Below are 14,347 nucleotides of genomic sequence, written 5' to 3' on the forward strand. Positions count from 1 at the left end.
CCAATTTAAATTGCAGAAAAAAATCATGTTTCATAGACACACAAATAGTGAGTGTCAGTCATTTCTCTATGTCCACGAGGTCTCGCCGCGTCAATTTTCTCCTTGGGGCGAACCCGTCCGCTTAATTAAATAAACAGCTTTTATCGTTGAATGATTTCATAATTTATTTTAGTTTGATTTGATACAATATGATTTCAATAAAAATCAATTTCTACCCCTTCCTATTTTCATTTCCACATTACGAAGTTTCACTTCTTCCGCGCGGAGGGACTCTATTTTTTTTAAATGTTCTTAACCGTTAGTTAGTTGGTGACAAAATCAAGCAATAACAATCCAATGTATTTTGGTGAAATTTAGCCAGAGTCAGGGCTCTGCACCTAGTAAGAAATTGCACCCTGATTAGCCACACAATCCTCCAATCATGACCACTTACAGTGACGGTTCACAGCTTGGCTGTGAATAGTCCTATTTTGATATAACAGGCCTTAAGTTATCAATCACTTTTCAAGAAGTCTGCGACAAGGATTGCCGAAACGTCTGGCACACTTATAAACTATTCAAACCCAGAATCCAAGACGTAGTTAGATATTTAGCACGTTAGTAATATATGTCGTAAAGTGACCTTTAAGAATATTTCCATCGCGTAAGTTATATCTTTCTCGCATGATGCGCTTGATTTTTGCGTGCATCGCTCTGATACAAATGAACCTTGAGTTCAAAGATGTTTTAGGAACGGGTTTTATGAAATAGAGACTTCATAAGCGGCCGTACATCCACTCGTTGTATATATAGATGGCTTCTCTTACTTAGCTTCGGTGGTACATTGTGTGATGCTGTTAGCAGCTCAGACATCATCAGTAGCACGGTGCCGAATTGCTGCAGCAGAAACAACTAGAATGTTTCCGACTCCTGTATCCGACTTGAATTTTGAATATTCGCAAAGAAATTAACCCTAAAAAAAGTTCTCGAAAAAATAAATTTTTGTGCATTTCAAAGATTTTTTTTACTTTAGTATTTGTTTCTAATTAAAAAAAATTGGAAGACAATACTGCTTGAAAGCAAGATGGTGATAGAAGCCACAATGTTGCCGGTCATTTAATTATTTAGTTTGTCTGTACCTACTTCTCACAGACGAAGTCACAGAGACACGAAGTGTTTGACCTGACTGACCGATCCTCACCAAGAACTCCGCGCCTGTACGCCTGTACGCCTGTACAGTACGCCTGTGCGCCTGTACGCCTGTACTTATTCTGCGGAAATATTTTGCCGCTTTTGGGTTTCAAACAAATAGACTGCAAGGGAGTTCTGACAGCTGTGATGTAAGCTATGAACAAAGCGAATGAAAAAAAAGGTAGTGCTTTTTGGTTCACTAATGAGGAAACAACTTCTGTTTCCTTTAAAGAACAAGTAGAACAAGTGGACGTGGAAAACAATACGTCAGCTCGAAATGCTGCCGGAACGGCATTTATATTTGTTTAAATTTATAAATTACTTTTTATTCTTAGTAACTACTTCCCCTCAAATAATTTTAAATTTCTGTAAAGTTATGAGAAAACGTCTTTGTTCTTCGTTACTGCTTCTCCTCTTAGCTTTATTCAAGTAGTATTCAAGTGGTAGCAGGAATCCACTCAGCACTTGTGAGATGCTTGTAGCTTACAGAACTGAGCTCGAGTTTGGAAACGACTCCAGGATCTCAAACTAAGTTTCACAACAGCCTTTCCGAACGTAAACTAATTGGGAATGCTATTTGCTAGCTGATTTAGACTTGGGAACATAATCCTGTATAATCCTAAAGGATAGCATCGTAACGTATAATAAATTATAAAAAAAAATATTATGGTTAGAGGTATAATCTCAGTTCCTTTACTTACAAGAACATCTACTGAGAAAAAGCCATTAAAATTCTTGTATTGTATCTTATAGCTTGGTTCAAATGTTCATTAACCTTATCAGTTTGACTCGCAAGAGCTCTTGCATTTGGAATACTTACAAAAAATATATGTTATAATGCTGAATTTTGCATCTCCTAAGGTAGGTATTTAACCAAAATATATATTGTTAGCAAAATAACATAACCTTTACGTTTGTGTAAAGGGTGAGCTGAGTAAGCTAGCGCACTACACAAACTTACATCTTTAACAGTTATTAATAATGGGCTTGAGTCATACTGCTTCCATAAATAAATTAAATAAAACAAAATCAATTTTACCTGTTTAGAAAAAGATTTTCTGAATAACTTATCTTCAATACTATCAAATACATTTTTTTACTTAGGAGCTTTGAAACGTTGCTTTTAAAAAAGTATACCTATAGGCTAACATGATGTACCACTTCAACATTCTGGAACCAAACGAAAAAATTGCAGTAAATTATGTGTGAAATTTATGTGGACTTCCGAGATAAAGTTTTAAATATTTGTGTACGCATTTTTAGTACAAAAAAAACATTTTGAAGGTGTGATGTTTTCGTGGGAATATAGTTCCATCCGAATTTACTCTTTAAATATGGACTGTCAGAAAAGTAATTTTATTTATATATATACTTATAGGAAGTATTTTAAAAATATTGTGCGTGTACTTGTGTAGGTACGTTAGAAGTTACAATTATTAGCGTAATTAAATAAATCACGTAGTTTAAAACGATGGGAAGAAATATAGCAACGTTAAATTATTAAAAATAACCAAAAATGGATAAATGTAATCGAATACATGTTTGTTACACAATTTTCTCAGCTAATAAATTTTAAGTGGAACAGATTTTATATTAAATTGTAACAAGTGTGTCAAATATTCTTACGTGATAACATATTAATAACGCAAACTTTTTTTTTATTAAAGTAAATCTAATTTAAAAAATCCTACAGTACATGAAATTTTAAAATGTTCATTTCTTTAGAGCATCATATCGACTTCACGAACGCCTTTATGCTTTCTTTTAGCAAACTGCATTTGACGAAAAAAAATGAAGTGGTGAAATGTTGCATAGGTAACTATCAAATATTGTAGTTGCACAGTTTCAAAGAATAAGTAGCTGTTGTTTCTGTCAGGGCAGACTGCTCCATAATGGACGAGCCAGGCCACATCCCGCATCTGGGAGGACTCTCCAGGTTCGGTCAAGTGAGTACACGTGAACTGGCATTCATTTTTAAGTAGCGATATCTAACTTTTTTGTTTAAATAAAAGACACTCAGCCTATTTTCTTAAGGGTTATATTCACTTGCTGCAACTTCTGTGTTTCTTACAATAATTGTGTCTTAAGGATCTGTTTGCAAAATGTAAGCAAAATTCTCAATCATAATATTAATTTTTGTTAGTTTTATTAGTTTACTGTTTTGTATTCATCATATTTTTATATAGACTAAAATTAAAAGCTACGGGCAGCTTTTTTCAGCCCTATGACCACTTTTAGAACGTGTTAATGTGTTTACTTTATAGTGAACTAGCTGCAGTACCAGGCGTTGCCCGAGCTGAAAACAGGGTGAAGGGGACCTTTTTCGAAATCAGATGTAGTTAGTAATTGTCTTCTTTATTCGAATGTCAAGTGTGCAAAATAATTTTAATCACTTTCAGATCCCGACAGACGTTGTTCTGCCAATGTATAGTTATTTACCTGTATATATAGAAAAATTGGTGGTCTTTATGTAATCTAGACTTTATAAAGCACTATAGAAAAAAGCTGAAATATAAGAGATTACTAATATTGAAATGATTCCATTATCTAGCTAATGCTCAGCATGCATTGCAATGCCTCATTCAGTTTTGTTTTGTAATATGTTTAAAGTAGTTACACATATACAAATCATCCATCCATATCTCTAAATATATATTTATCTCTATTTACATCTATATATATGTAACTCTCTATCTCTATTTATCTCTTTATATCTACACATATACATATATACCTACCACTATCTATATCTCTTCTATATATAAATCTCTATATAGTGCTATACATATATACATATACATATATATCTTTATCTAAAGCATTTCATTCTCTATACCTCACTCTATCTCAACTTATCTCTCTGTCTCTCTCAATCTCACTCTGTATATATATCACTCTATCTCGGTCTCTCTTTTATATTTAAATAAATTGTCTCATGCGTACGCACTTAGACAACAAAAACAGACGAAGTGCCGCTATATAATATGAAATAAACACATTTTTTTGAAACGATTCGTGCTCCAACTATTGCAAAATAGTTATACCGTCGCAGAAACCTTCACGGGCATCCGCAAAACAAATCACCAAAATTTAATCGCAATCGGATAAATGGTATAGGAACGCATACGGCACAAACAAACGATAATTAAAGACATGACAAACGCATCGAATGAAGGTGCGTTTAAAATTCAAGGCACTCTATCTATTGACGAAGTTAAGAACCAAACTGTTATTAGCGCCTTTATTTTGCTAGCCGCTGCGAGATCCACTAAGCGGACTGGTCTCACCAAGGAGAAAAATATGAATTTGAAGACCTTACTATGTGTATGATCGTGTGGCAGACATAGAGAAATGACACTCACTCACCATTTGTATGTCTATGACCTATGATTTTTTCTGTTATAAAATGAAATTTTCACTTTTTCACTCCCTTAAGGATGGAATTTCATCTTAATATGTAGCCTATGTGTTATTCTGATGTATAAGCTATATTATTGTAAAGTTTCATTAAAATCCATTCAGTAGTTTTTACGTGAAAGAGTAACAAACATCCGTCCATACTCACAAACTTTCGCGTTTATAATATTAGTAGGATGTTCTAAAATGGTTTTGATTTATTAGCAGTGTTGAGTTCGTAATTGAATATATTACAGTGACACTAACGATCCCTCTACCAATTACTGTATCCTGTAATTATATATTTAAAAAATATATAATTACAGTATAATGTAAGCTGTAACTTTAGATATTGTTTTTGTAACGTTTAACTGTAAAAATTTTAACATTAATTTTACAATTGACACTGGCTGTAAAATACCCAGGGTAATTTGTCCATGTATAGATATTATCATGAACCAGGGGTAAATTTACCGATTATCCAGTTATCTGGAACTACGCTGCAAATTCCGTAAATTAATTTCATTTCTATGTGTGTGTGTATAATTGAATTAAATGTTAATGGAATTGTGTGAACTACGTTTCTTTCTTATTAAACTAGATAACCGAGGGCGCACATAACATAAATATTAGCCATCCTTGAAGATGCACTTATCTCTTGTACACCGTGTCTCGCCTGGCCCCAAATCGTCATGACGTATTTTGTCTTCTCTGTCATATTATTTCCTTTAAACTTTTTCTTCGTTGTTCTCTCTGTACATGGATAACCATTGTTTTAATGTTGCTGTATTTAATTAGATTTATTAATTTTGTTTTTATTAAACGATTATCATCAATTCTTAGGTCAATTTTATATTCATTGGTACTTTTTTGTATACTTAACAAGGTTTTTTTCCCAACAGTATGCTTACCATTAATGTAATAGCTATTTTATATAATTGTGTTCGGCTTTACTTATTTTAAGATAATTTTTTTAAGCCGAGGATTTAGATCTGTATCGTTTTATTTATTGCGTGGGTTTCATGCACTTGGATGGTTCTACCGTGCATTGTTTTTGTGGATTATTTGTACGCAATATGAAACGTTCCTATAAAAGTATTATAAGATTTAAATACAAATGCAATTTAATTTTAAAATTTTACTATTATCTGTCGGATTTTGAATATGATCAATTGCGACAGCATTTAAATATTTTGAAAAGTACTTTTGTAGGTGCATAATATTTTCAGAACAAAGGCGTATATATTTCCGCAAAAGATTTGTTTCCGTAAAATAAAATTATAATTTAAATTAACGATGAAATTAATCTGTGAAAATAATATTCTATTTATTTTACTGTCTGTCCAAGGAATTCAAATATAAAGGATAAATAACAGAGCTCTTTAAAACTTTTCAATTATAATAAGCCAAGGCGTAGAACAATTGAACAATTTATCGTGTGGAAGCCAAAAAACATAATTAGGCATTTTGTTGGAAACATCTTAAAATTTGACATTGACCAGTAACGTTAAACTGAGTATTTAAATTGATACACTTTAATAAAATATTAAATATATAATAAACTCTAACTTTACACCTACTTTGACACCATATTAAAAACTCTAAATGTTTTATTAAATAAAAAAATTGAGAATTATAAAAACCAAGAGATTTAAAAAACCGTGTTATAATCATTCGATAGCTTAATTTAGGAATTCTCTAAAGAAATAATTCTCTTGACGAAAAATTTTATCGGTGAAATTTACAAAAACCTTTATTATAAGATGTTTATTCACCTAAGGCAATATCTTTGCTGCAAATTAATAAGCTCAAGAAACATTTTGTTTATAATTAAACATGTTCACTCAATTTCACATCCTTTAGAGTTTCGGAACGTGGTAAAAATAAGCTGTTTGTGTGTGTGTGTCTATATATATATATATATATATATATATATATATATATATATATATATATATATATATATATATATATATATATATATATATATACATATATACACTAGATAATGCCCGGCATGTGTTGCAATGCCTCAATCAATTTTTTTTCTGTAATTTTTTAAACGTATACTAAGCATCTCTCTTTATCTCTCTAATTCTCTATATCTCTATGTATATCTCTATAACTCTCTCTATCTTTCTATTTATATCTCTATCTCTATATATCTTTCTACATATATATCTCTATATATCTTTCTAGCGGACCCGACAGACATTGTCCTGCCCAAATGTACATATGGCGGTAAGTATTTCTACGCTGGACATTTTGTATCTTCTCATTATACATACCCCTCCTCTTGGGCACGCCACTGCCGTTACCAAAAACCTTTCCCATGTTTACGCAGAAGGCAACAACAATGCAAACGCCCGTTGCCATGGAGGCTAATTATCAACAATCCTTAGTTTTTTTGCTTTTAAAGCGTGTTTTCTTAGTTTTTTCTTAACTCAGAATCGAGATAAAATATCCAATTGTGAATCTAAACCATCCTCGAATCCCCGTGAACTCACACAAAAAATTTCATCAAAATCGGTCCAGCCGTCTAGGAGGAGTTCAGTGACATACACACGCACACAAGAAATATATATATATATAAAGATATAATATGTTCATAGTAAATATCTTGTCTTCCGCTTGGTAAGCATTGGAGATTTCATTCTTTTCCTAATCGTAAAACCCAAATTATTTAAAGTTATCGATTGAATTCCAAAGAATAAAAAAATAGCTACGTATGCATTTTTGTATGTATTCATGATGTGTTTTTACCATAATCGCTTGCAGATTCATAGATATGTTGCTTTTTGTTTGACAACAAAATTGACAATTTCACAAAATTTTTGGGTGAAAGATGAGAAATAGTTTAGAGGAGTTGGTATTTCTAAGTTTGTTTACTATCCATACTAAATTTCTTAACTTTCGCTTGATAAAATTCGGAAACTAACTATAGGAGTTGGAATGTTTTTTTTTTCTATTCACGCTGAATATTTTTAATCCCGCTAAAGAAAAGTATAATATATTTTATTGTTTTATCAAACAACATTTGCCTCTTTTCATCCCCTTTAAGTTGTAATAATGTAAACATATACATATAGAGTATTTTTAAGTTATAACATGACATATCCAACAAATATAATCCAAATGTATTCAGTATATTTTGATTTTTGCTGGAAAACAATATGCACACAATTATATAATAGTGTTTTATCATTTAAACATTAGTATCTAATTTTTTTATTAGCTCAATGCGATGTAAACTTATAACCCTCATCAGTTGTATTATATTTAAATATATAAAACCTTAATTTTCTTGAACCTTTTAAAATTTCAACAAAATAAAGCTTAAATTTTTTTAATGGTCGTCTTGAAACTAAGATATTACAGCAAGTAATGTGCAACCAGCAATAAATCACATCCTTTCATCGCCACACTGACAGGCACATCAAACCTTGCCTCTCCTACCTTTTGTTTGCCTTCAATGAATTACCCATATTAATTAAACTTTGGGAAGATTCCACTCTCAGATCATGGCTGAAATACTGCAGCCACATTACCGCATCTTCTCTTTTACTCTATAAATTTCGCAATTTAACCACTGCAAATCCAAGGCCAGCAGTATCTAATTAAAACACACATTTCCTAGCTGTCATTTTAATTTTTTTAAGATTTTTAATTATTATATTTTGGATAAAAGTAAAATGTTTAATATTCACAGTTCAAAAAACTTTAAATAATATTTATTTTCCCCTTTACTACAGAATATTTTCTAACAAATATATTTTGCTTCAAATTCACTTTAAAAAAAAAAAGATCTTTTTTTAGATAAAATCTCAAATCTGTTACAAGTGCACTTGCAATTGTATTCCTAAACTTCTTATCAAACACACAATGATTAACTTTTTAAACTTTATATTTCCTAGATATTTATCAAACAAACAAAGCATCAGAACTCCCTAACAGAGACGTTATTTTTGTCTCGTTCGAGGAAAAATACCAGCGTTGAAGGCGACATTGTGAAGTGCGCGGTGTCTGCGAAGAAGCGGTTATTTATTTGTAAAACTACAAGTCTCTTCAACACTTGTGGAAATTACAGCACACTCCCGATTATCCGCGAAATTAAGTGGCAGGGCCACCGTGGATAGTGAAAATCGCGGATAATCCGTAAAAGAGCCGAAAATGGGAAACAAAAAAGGGAACATTAATTATTTAAACTTAAAAATCTAAAAATTTATGTACAGCAAAAGTTACAAAGAATGGTAAAAATTTTAAAATGTAGCAAAAATTTTAGTATTTCACTGATGTAAACATAAAAGTGCTCAACCATACGACTAGAAACAAAGAGCGACAGAGACAAAAATAGCAACGCATGCCAACCTACAGCGTGAGTTCCGAGAAGGCCTGTGGCATTTCACTGTATACTGCACGCAATACATCTTGTCAGTAGAGTTCAAAATTTTCTCACTTGTAATGAAATACAGATTTGCATATGTGCTGTATTTTTTCGTAGCATGTGCGGATAGTAGGGAGTTCGCCGTATAGGACGAATGACGTTACGCCACGTGCTCGCAGCAAGCAGCAAGGGCAGTACCAGCTGCGTCCAGGGCTGCTTGAAGCAGGTCTGCCAGGACTTGGGGCTGAAGGAAACGAGAAGCCTACGATTCACTCATCCTTCTGGACATACCCGAATACTCACGTTGGCAAGACTTCTTTCAACAGACGAGAGAGCCAAACGTCCGATCGTGCATCTTCGGTTTTTTTTTTTGTTCATTGTAAATAAATATACAAATCATAATAACTAATGGTCAATTAGGTCTAGGTTAGCTACATTATAAATACTTTAAAATATTGTGGACGGTTGATTTGGTTAGGATAGCTACATTAAAAATACTGTGAAATCATGTAAACGGTTTCCTAGCCCCGGATAGCTACATATTAAAAAGTTTTTTTTGCTAAGCAACCATAAAATGATTTTACAGTATTTTTAATGTAGCTATACTTACCTAATATAACCAACCATCCACAATGTTTTAAAGTATTTATAGTTACTTCTTGCTAATTTTAAGAATGACATCTTATAAGTTAATCCCGCGTATTTGTATAATAAATGCCCGCGAATTTTTTCCCCCAAATAAATACACCTGTTGTGGTACGGAAAAAAAAAAGGCGAGCATGAACTTGGGGAAAATCGGGTTTGGCTCTCTCGTCTGTGAAAAGAAGGCTTGCCAACGTGAGTATTCGTGTATTTCCAGAAGGACGAGTGGATCGTAGGCTTCCCTGAAGGAAACACGGAAGCCTAAGAAGCACATAAAGTTCTGCCATTCCCGATTACACCCGAACAATTCTTCGGCCAACCTCGGGTTTATATATATATATATATCTGTTTATTTTAATGTAGCTATACTAACCTAACTAACCGTCCACAGAGTTTTAATGTAGCTAACCTAACTGACCACTTTTAATATTTGAATTCATTTTTCCTGCGCAAAAATGAAACAAATCCCGAGGTTGGCCGAAGGTGAATTGTTCGGGCGTGTTCGAGCAGGGACAGAACTTGATGTGCATGTTAGTTATCCGGAAGGAAACCGCAGGCCGCGCTCTGCGCATGCGCGAAGGGCAAGCAGGGAACACCGAGTCCCTCGCCCGGGCTGACGTCAGCGAGGTAGCGCGCGTTATTTGAAGTCGCCGAGCGTCCTCACTCAACAGCTCAAGTAAAATAGATTATTCACGTTAATTTATTAACAGTATTAATATTGTTCATATGAGCATAATGTTGATACGATTTCACAAACAAATTACTGTCACAACACTGTATTTATTGTTTAGTACACAGAGAAAAAGGTTAGTTTGAATCATACAAACATCCTACTCTAATATTATAAACGCGAATGTTTGTAAGTATGGATGGATGTTTGTTACTCTTTCACGTAAAAACTACTAAATGGATTTGAATTAAATTTGGCCTACAGCTAGCTTATAACCTGAATTAACACATAGACCCCATGTTAATGTGAAATTCCATCCCTAAGGGAGTGAAAAAGTGATAAACAGAAAAAAACATAAATATCATAGGTCATAGACATACAAATAGTGAGTGAGTGTCATTTCTCTATGTCTGACACACGATCATACACATAGTAAGGTCTGGCAAATTAATATTTTTCTCCTTGGTGAGACCAGTCCGCTTAGTGGAGCTCGCAGCGGCTAGCAAAATAAAGGCGCTAATAACAGTTTTGTTCTTAACTTCGTCATTTGATAGAGTTGCCTTGAATTTTAAACGCACCATCGTTTGATGCGTTTGTCATGTCTGTAATTTTCGTTTGTTTGTGCCATATGCGTTCCTATATCATTCATCCGATTGCGATGAAATTTTGGTGATTTGTTATGCGCATGCCCATGAAAGTTACTGAGATGGTATAACTATTTTTCAATAGTTGGAGCACGAATCGTGTCTAAAAATATGTTTATTTCATTTTATATAGCGGCACTTCGTCTGTTTTTGTTGTATAAGTGCACACGCATGACACAATTTCTTTAAATATAAAAGAGAGACAGAGAGAGTGATATATATGTATAGAGTGAGATAGAGACGGAGAGATAAGTTGAGATAGAGCGAGGTATAGAGAATGAAATGGGTTAGATAAAGAGATATACCTATAGATGTATAGAGCTATATAGAGACTTATATATAGAAGATATAGAGATAGTGGGAAGTATATATGTATATATAAAGAAATAAATAGAGATAGAGAGATACATAGATGTATATAGATGTAGATAGAGATAAATATATATAGAGATGGATAGATGATTTGTATATGTGTAACTACTTGAAACATATTACAAAACAAAACTGAATGAGGAATTGCAATGCAGGCCGAGCATTCGCTAGATTATGGAATATTTTCAATATTAGTAATCTCTTATTTTTTGCTATTTTCTTTATTGCTTTATAAAGTCTAAATTACTTACAGACCAGGTAGATAACTATAAACTGGCAGAACAACGTCTGTCGGGATCTTAAAGTGATATAAATTAATTTTCACACTTGACATTCAAATTAAGAAGACAATTACTAACTACGCCCTGTGTTCAGCCCGGGTAACGCCGGGTATTGCAGCTAGTTTGTTTATAAATGGTGAAATAAATATTTACTTGGTGGAACAAAATATTTTGCTAGTCTAACCAAACTCGGTAAGTAACAAAAATAAGTTGTTACACCTAACCAAAAATATACATTTGAGTTGACGAGATCATTTTGTTGGGTCAACAGAATCTTTCCTACTACAAAATACTACAAAATATATTTATTTCGCCATATATAAACAAATATTTTGTTGAGGCAAACAAACATTCCTCTCGGTGTATTCGATGTATTTATTTTGAATACAATGGCCTAGAGGAGGGTGGGGGGGTAAGAAGCTGCCAGCCTCAGCCCAGAAGGTGTGGGGGGGGGGGTGCTTGGTCAGACATATCAGGCCGTGGAGAGCGAACAGTCAGCCCTTCAGGAACTCGGTGCGGACGAGGCGGAAGCAAACTCCTGAGAGGAAAGTTATAAAAGTGCTCAGATTTAAACAACAAAAAAAGGAGGGGGGTTTGTCTGTAAAGTCGGTTTACGGACGATAAATTTGACGTGATAACGTCACAAGAAAACATTGATGAAAAATTACATACTTTTTTAATTTTCAAATATTATTTACAGATTTTGCAAATTTAATTTAAATAAATTGTTTAAATATAATCACGAACAATTAGTTAAAAATCCCACCTTAACCTGTTTGATATTATAGAAGATTTTCTCGCACGGTGGTTGGCCGGTTATTGCACGCTCGGCTCATCCAGCCGGCGTTCATCGATTTATAAGACGTTATCACGTCAAAAAGAGGCAAGAAAATTAAGATTTCAAAACTAAATTCATAATTCTATGCAAACAAGTGTCACAGTCTAAGCATGTTTCAAAAATGATTTACATTTTATGGCTGATCTAAACTAGGAAACATTTAGAAGGACGACAAACACTTAAGTCTAGAGAAGGCACAAAAATATTTAAATTTCGCATAATATATAAGACTATCATTCTTAAGTGTGCCTTAATATATACATATAAACAAATATGAAGATAAAACAAGAATTTTTTATGTAGAGAAATTTTCAGCCTTTAGATAGGACTGTAATATTATACATTGAGATAATTCATTGCTGGCTACACCATATCTCCATGCCATTTAAACTTTCCTTAGCGTACTGAAATTTTTACCCAAATATAAGTTTTCCTTATCGCTTTATAATGCGCGACTGTAGCAAAACAAGGCGAGTAATAGCTGAGAGGAACCACGATAAGGCTATTTTCGTGTATGGAGCTGTTTTCAAAGTTCACAAAAAGGTACAGTCTTTTGAAGCCCACATTAGTAGATATTCTTATGTTCTTTTTGGCACAGTGCTGTTCTTATGGGACTACGAATTTTAGTGGTGGCTTGTCACTCCGGGTACGTATCGAACCCTAGAAATGCACACAGAATATTTCTGACTCAGTGGTAACAGCTGCGGGGAGGGGGGGGGAGGTATCTCCCGTGCTGATTGGCAGTCGTTCTGCCTGCGCTGCGCCCACTTTAGGAGAGGGAGGGCGGGGCCCTGCAGGGTGGAGCGCCGGGCCGGTCTCGTCTCTAGCAGCCTCGCAACATTACCGTGTGATTCTCAGAAACATTGAAAAATTTATATTTTTATCCTTTACAGTGTTATGCCTTCCTTAAATGTTTCACAATTATTTTTTTATTAGGGAAAAAGAGCAGTTTAAAAAAGTTAAATCAACATTTCTCTGCCTCATCTAAAACGATTTCGCTGCGTTTGAAATGACATCATAAAGGACACAAAATTTAGATACATAGAAAAAAAAATTTGCTTTAACTAGCTGAAACATGTTTTATGTTCCTGCAAATTATCACAGAAATGGCCGATAACCTTAAAAATTTTCCTTTAACTAACGTGACTGATGTTTTTATTGTATAAAAATTTATAAAATTTCGTAACAATCCTGCAAAATTATATACTTAATCGATCAGTTATTTGTATAATGTAAGAAGCCTACTTAAACCCTAAAAGGTTTTCGCAAGATTACAGAAATAGTTGGTTTTTTTTTATTATGACACCTGATAAAACAGTAAAACATTTCTGTAATGTAGCAGGAATTTTGTTATGAGACTAACTAAAAACAATTTAATAATTACTTGCAATATAGCAAAAATGTGTGTTTATAATTTTAGGTTGTACGGTACTAGCCGAACACACAGCAATGTTCCTGCGTCACACTCAACTGGGAAGACATGTGTCGCTGCAGACGGTAGAGGACTGCGAGTGGAGCCAGTGTGGTGGTGTGGTGTTGTGGTGTCGCAGCTGGTGGTGCGAGTGGAGCGAGTGTGGTGGTGTGGTGGTGTGGTGTCGCAGCCGGTGGTGCGAGTAGAGTGAATGTGGTGATGTGGTGGTGTGGTGTCGCAGCTGGTGGTGCGAGTGGAGCCAGTGTGGTGGTGTGGTGGTGTGGTGTCGCAGCTGGTGGTGCGCGAGATGAACCGGCTCGGCATGATCGTGGACCTGTCGCACGTGTCGGTGCCCGTCATGTTGGACTCCCTGCGCACCAGCCGCGCGCCGGTCATCTTCTCGCACTCCTCGGCGCATGCGCTGTGCAACAGCTCGCGCAACGTGCCGGACCACGTGCTGCGCCTGCTGGTCAGTGTGCACGTTCTCCCGCTGTCACCTCTGAGATACTCCTTCTGTTCCCAGCTTCCGTTCAGTGTTG

At 34.4% G+C, this 14,347-nt stretch overlaps 1 protein-coding gene across 1 annotated transcript in view; it reads left to right on the forward strand.

Annotated features, from left to right (window-relative positions):
* LOC134538513 (dipeptidase 1-like) overlaps positions 1-14,347 on the forward strand; it is a 326,561-nt gene that overhangs the window by 265,762 nt on the left and 46,452 nt on the right. Inside the window, exons 7-8 of the mRNA XM_063379897.1 lie at positions 3,047-3,116; positions 14,101-14,277. Coding sequence (XP_063235967.1) covers positions 3,047-3,116; positions 14,101-14,277 — 247 coding nt within the window. The remainder of the gene's footprint in view (positions 1-3,046; positions 3,117-14,100; positions 14,278-14,347) is intronic.

The sequence above is a fragment of the Bacillus rossius genome, chromosome 13, assembly GCF_032445375.1.
Source record: "Bacillus rossius redtenbacheri isolate Brsri chromosome 13, Brsri_v3, whole genome shotgun sequence".
Classification (NCBI taxonomy): domain Eukaryota; kingdom Metazoa; phylum Arthropoda; class Insecta; order Phasmatodea; family Bacillidae; genus Bacillus; species Bacillus rossius.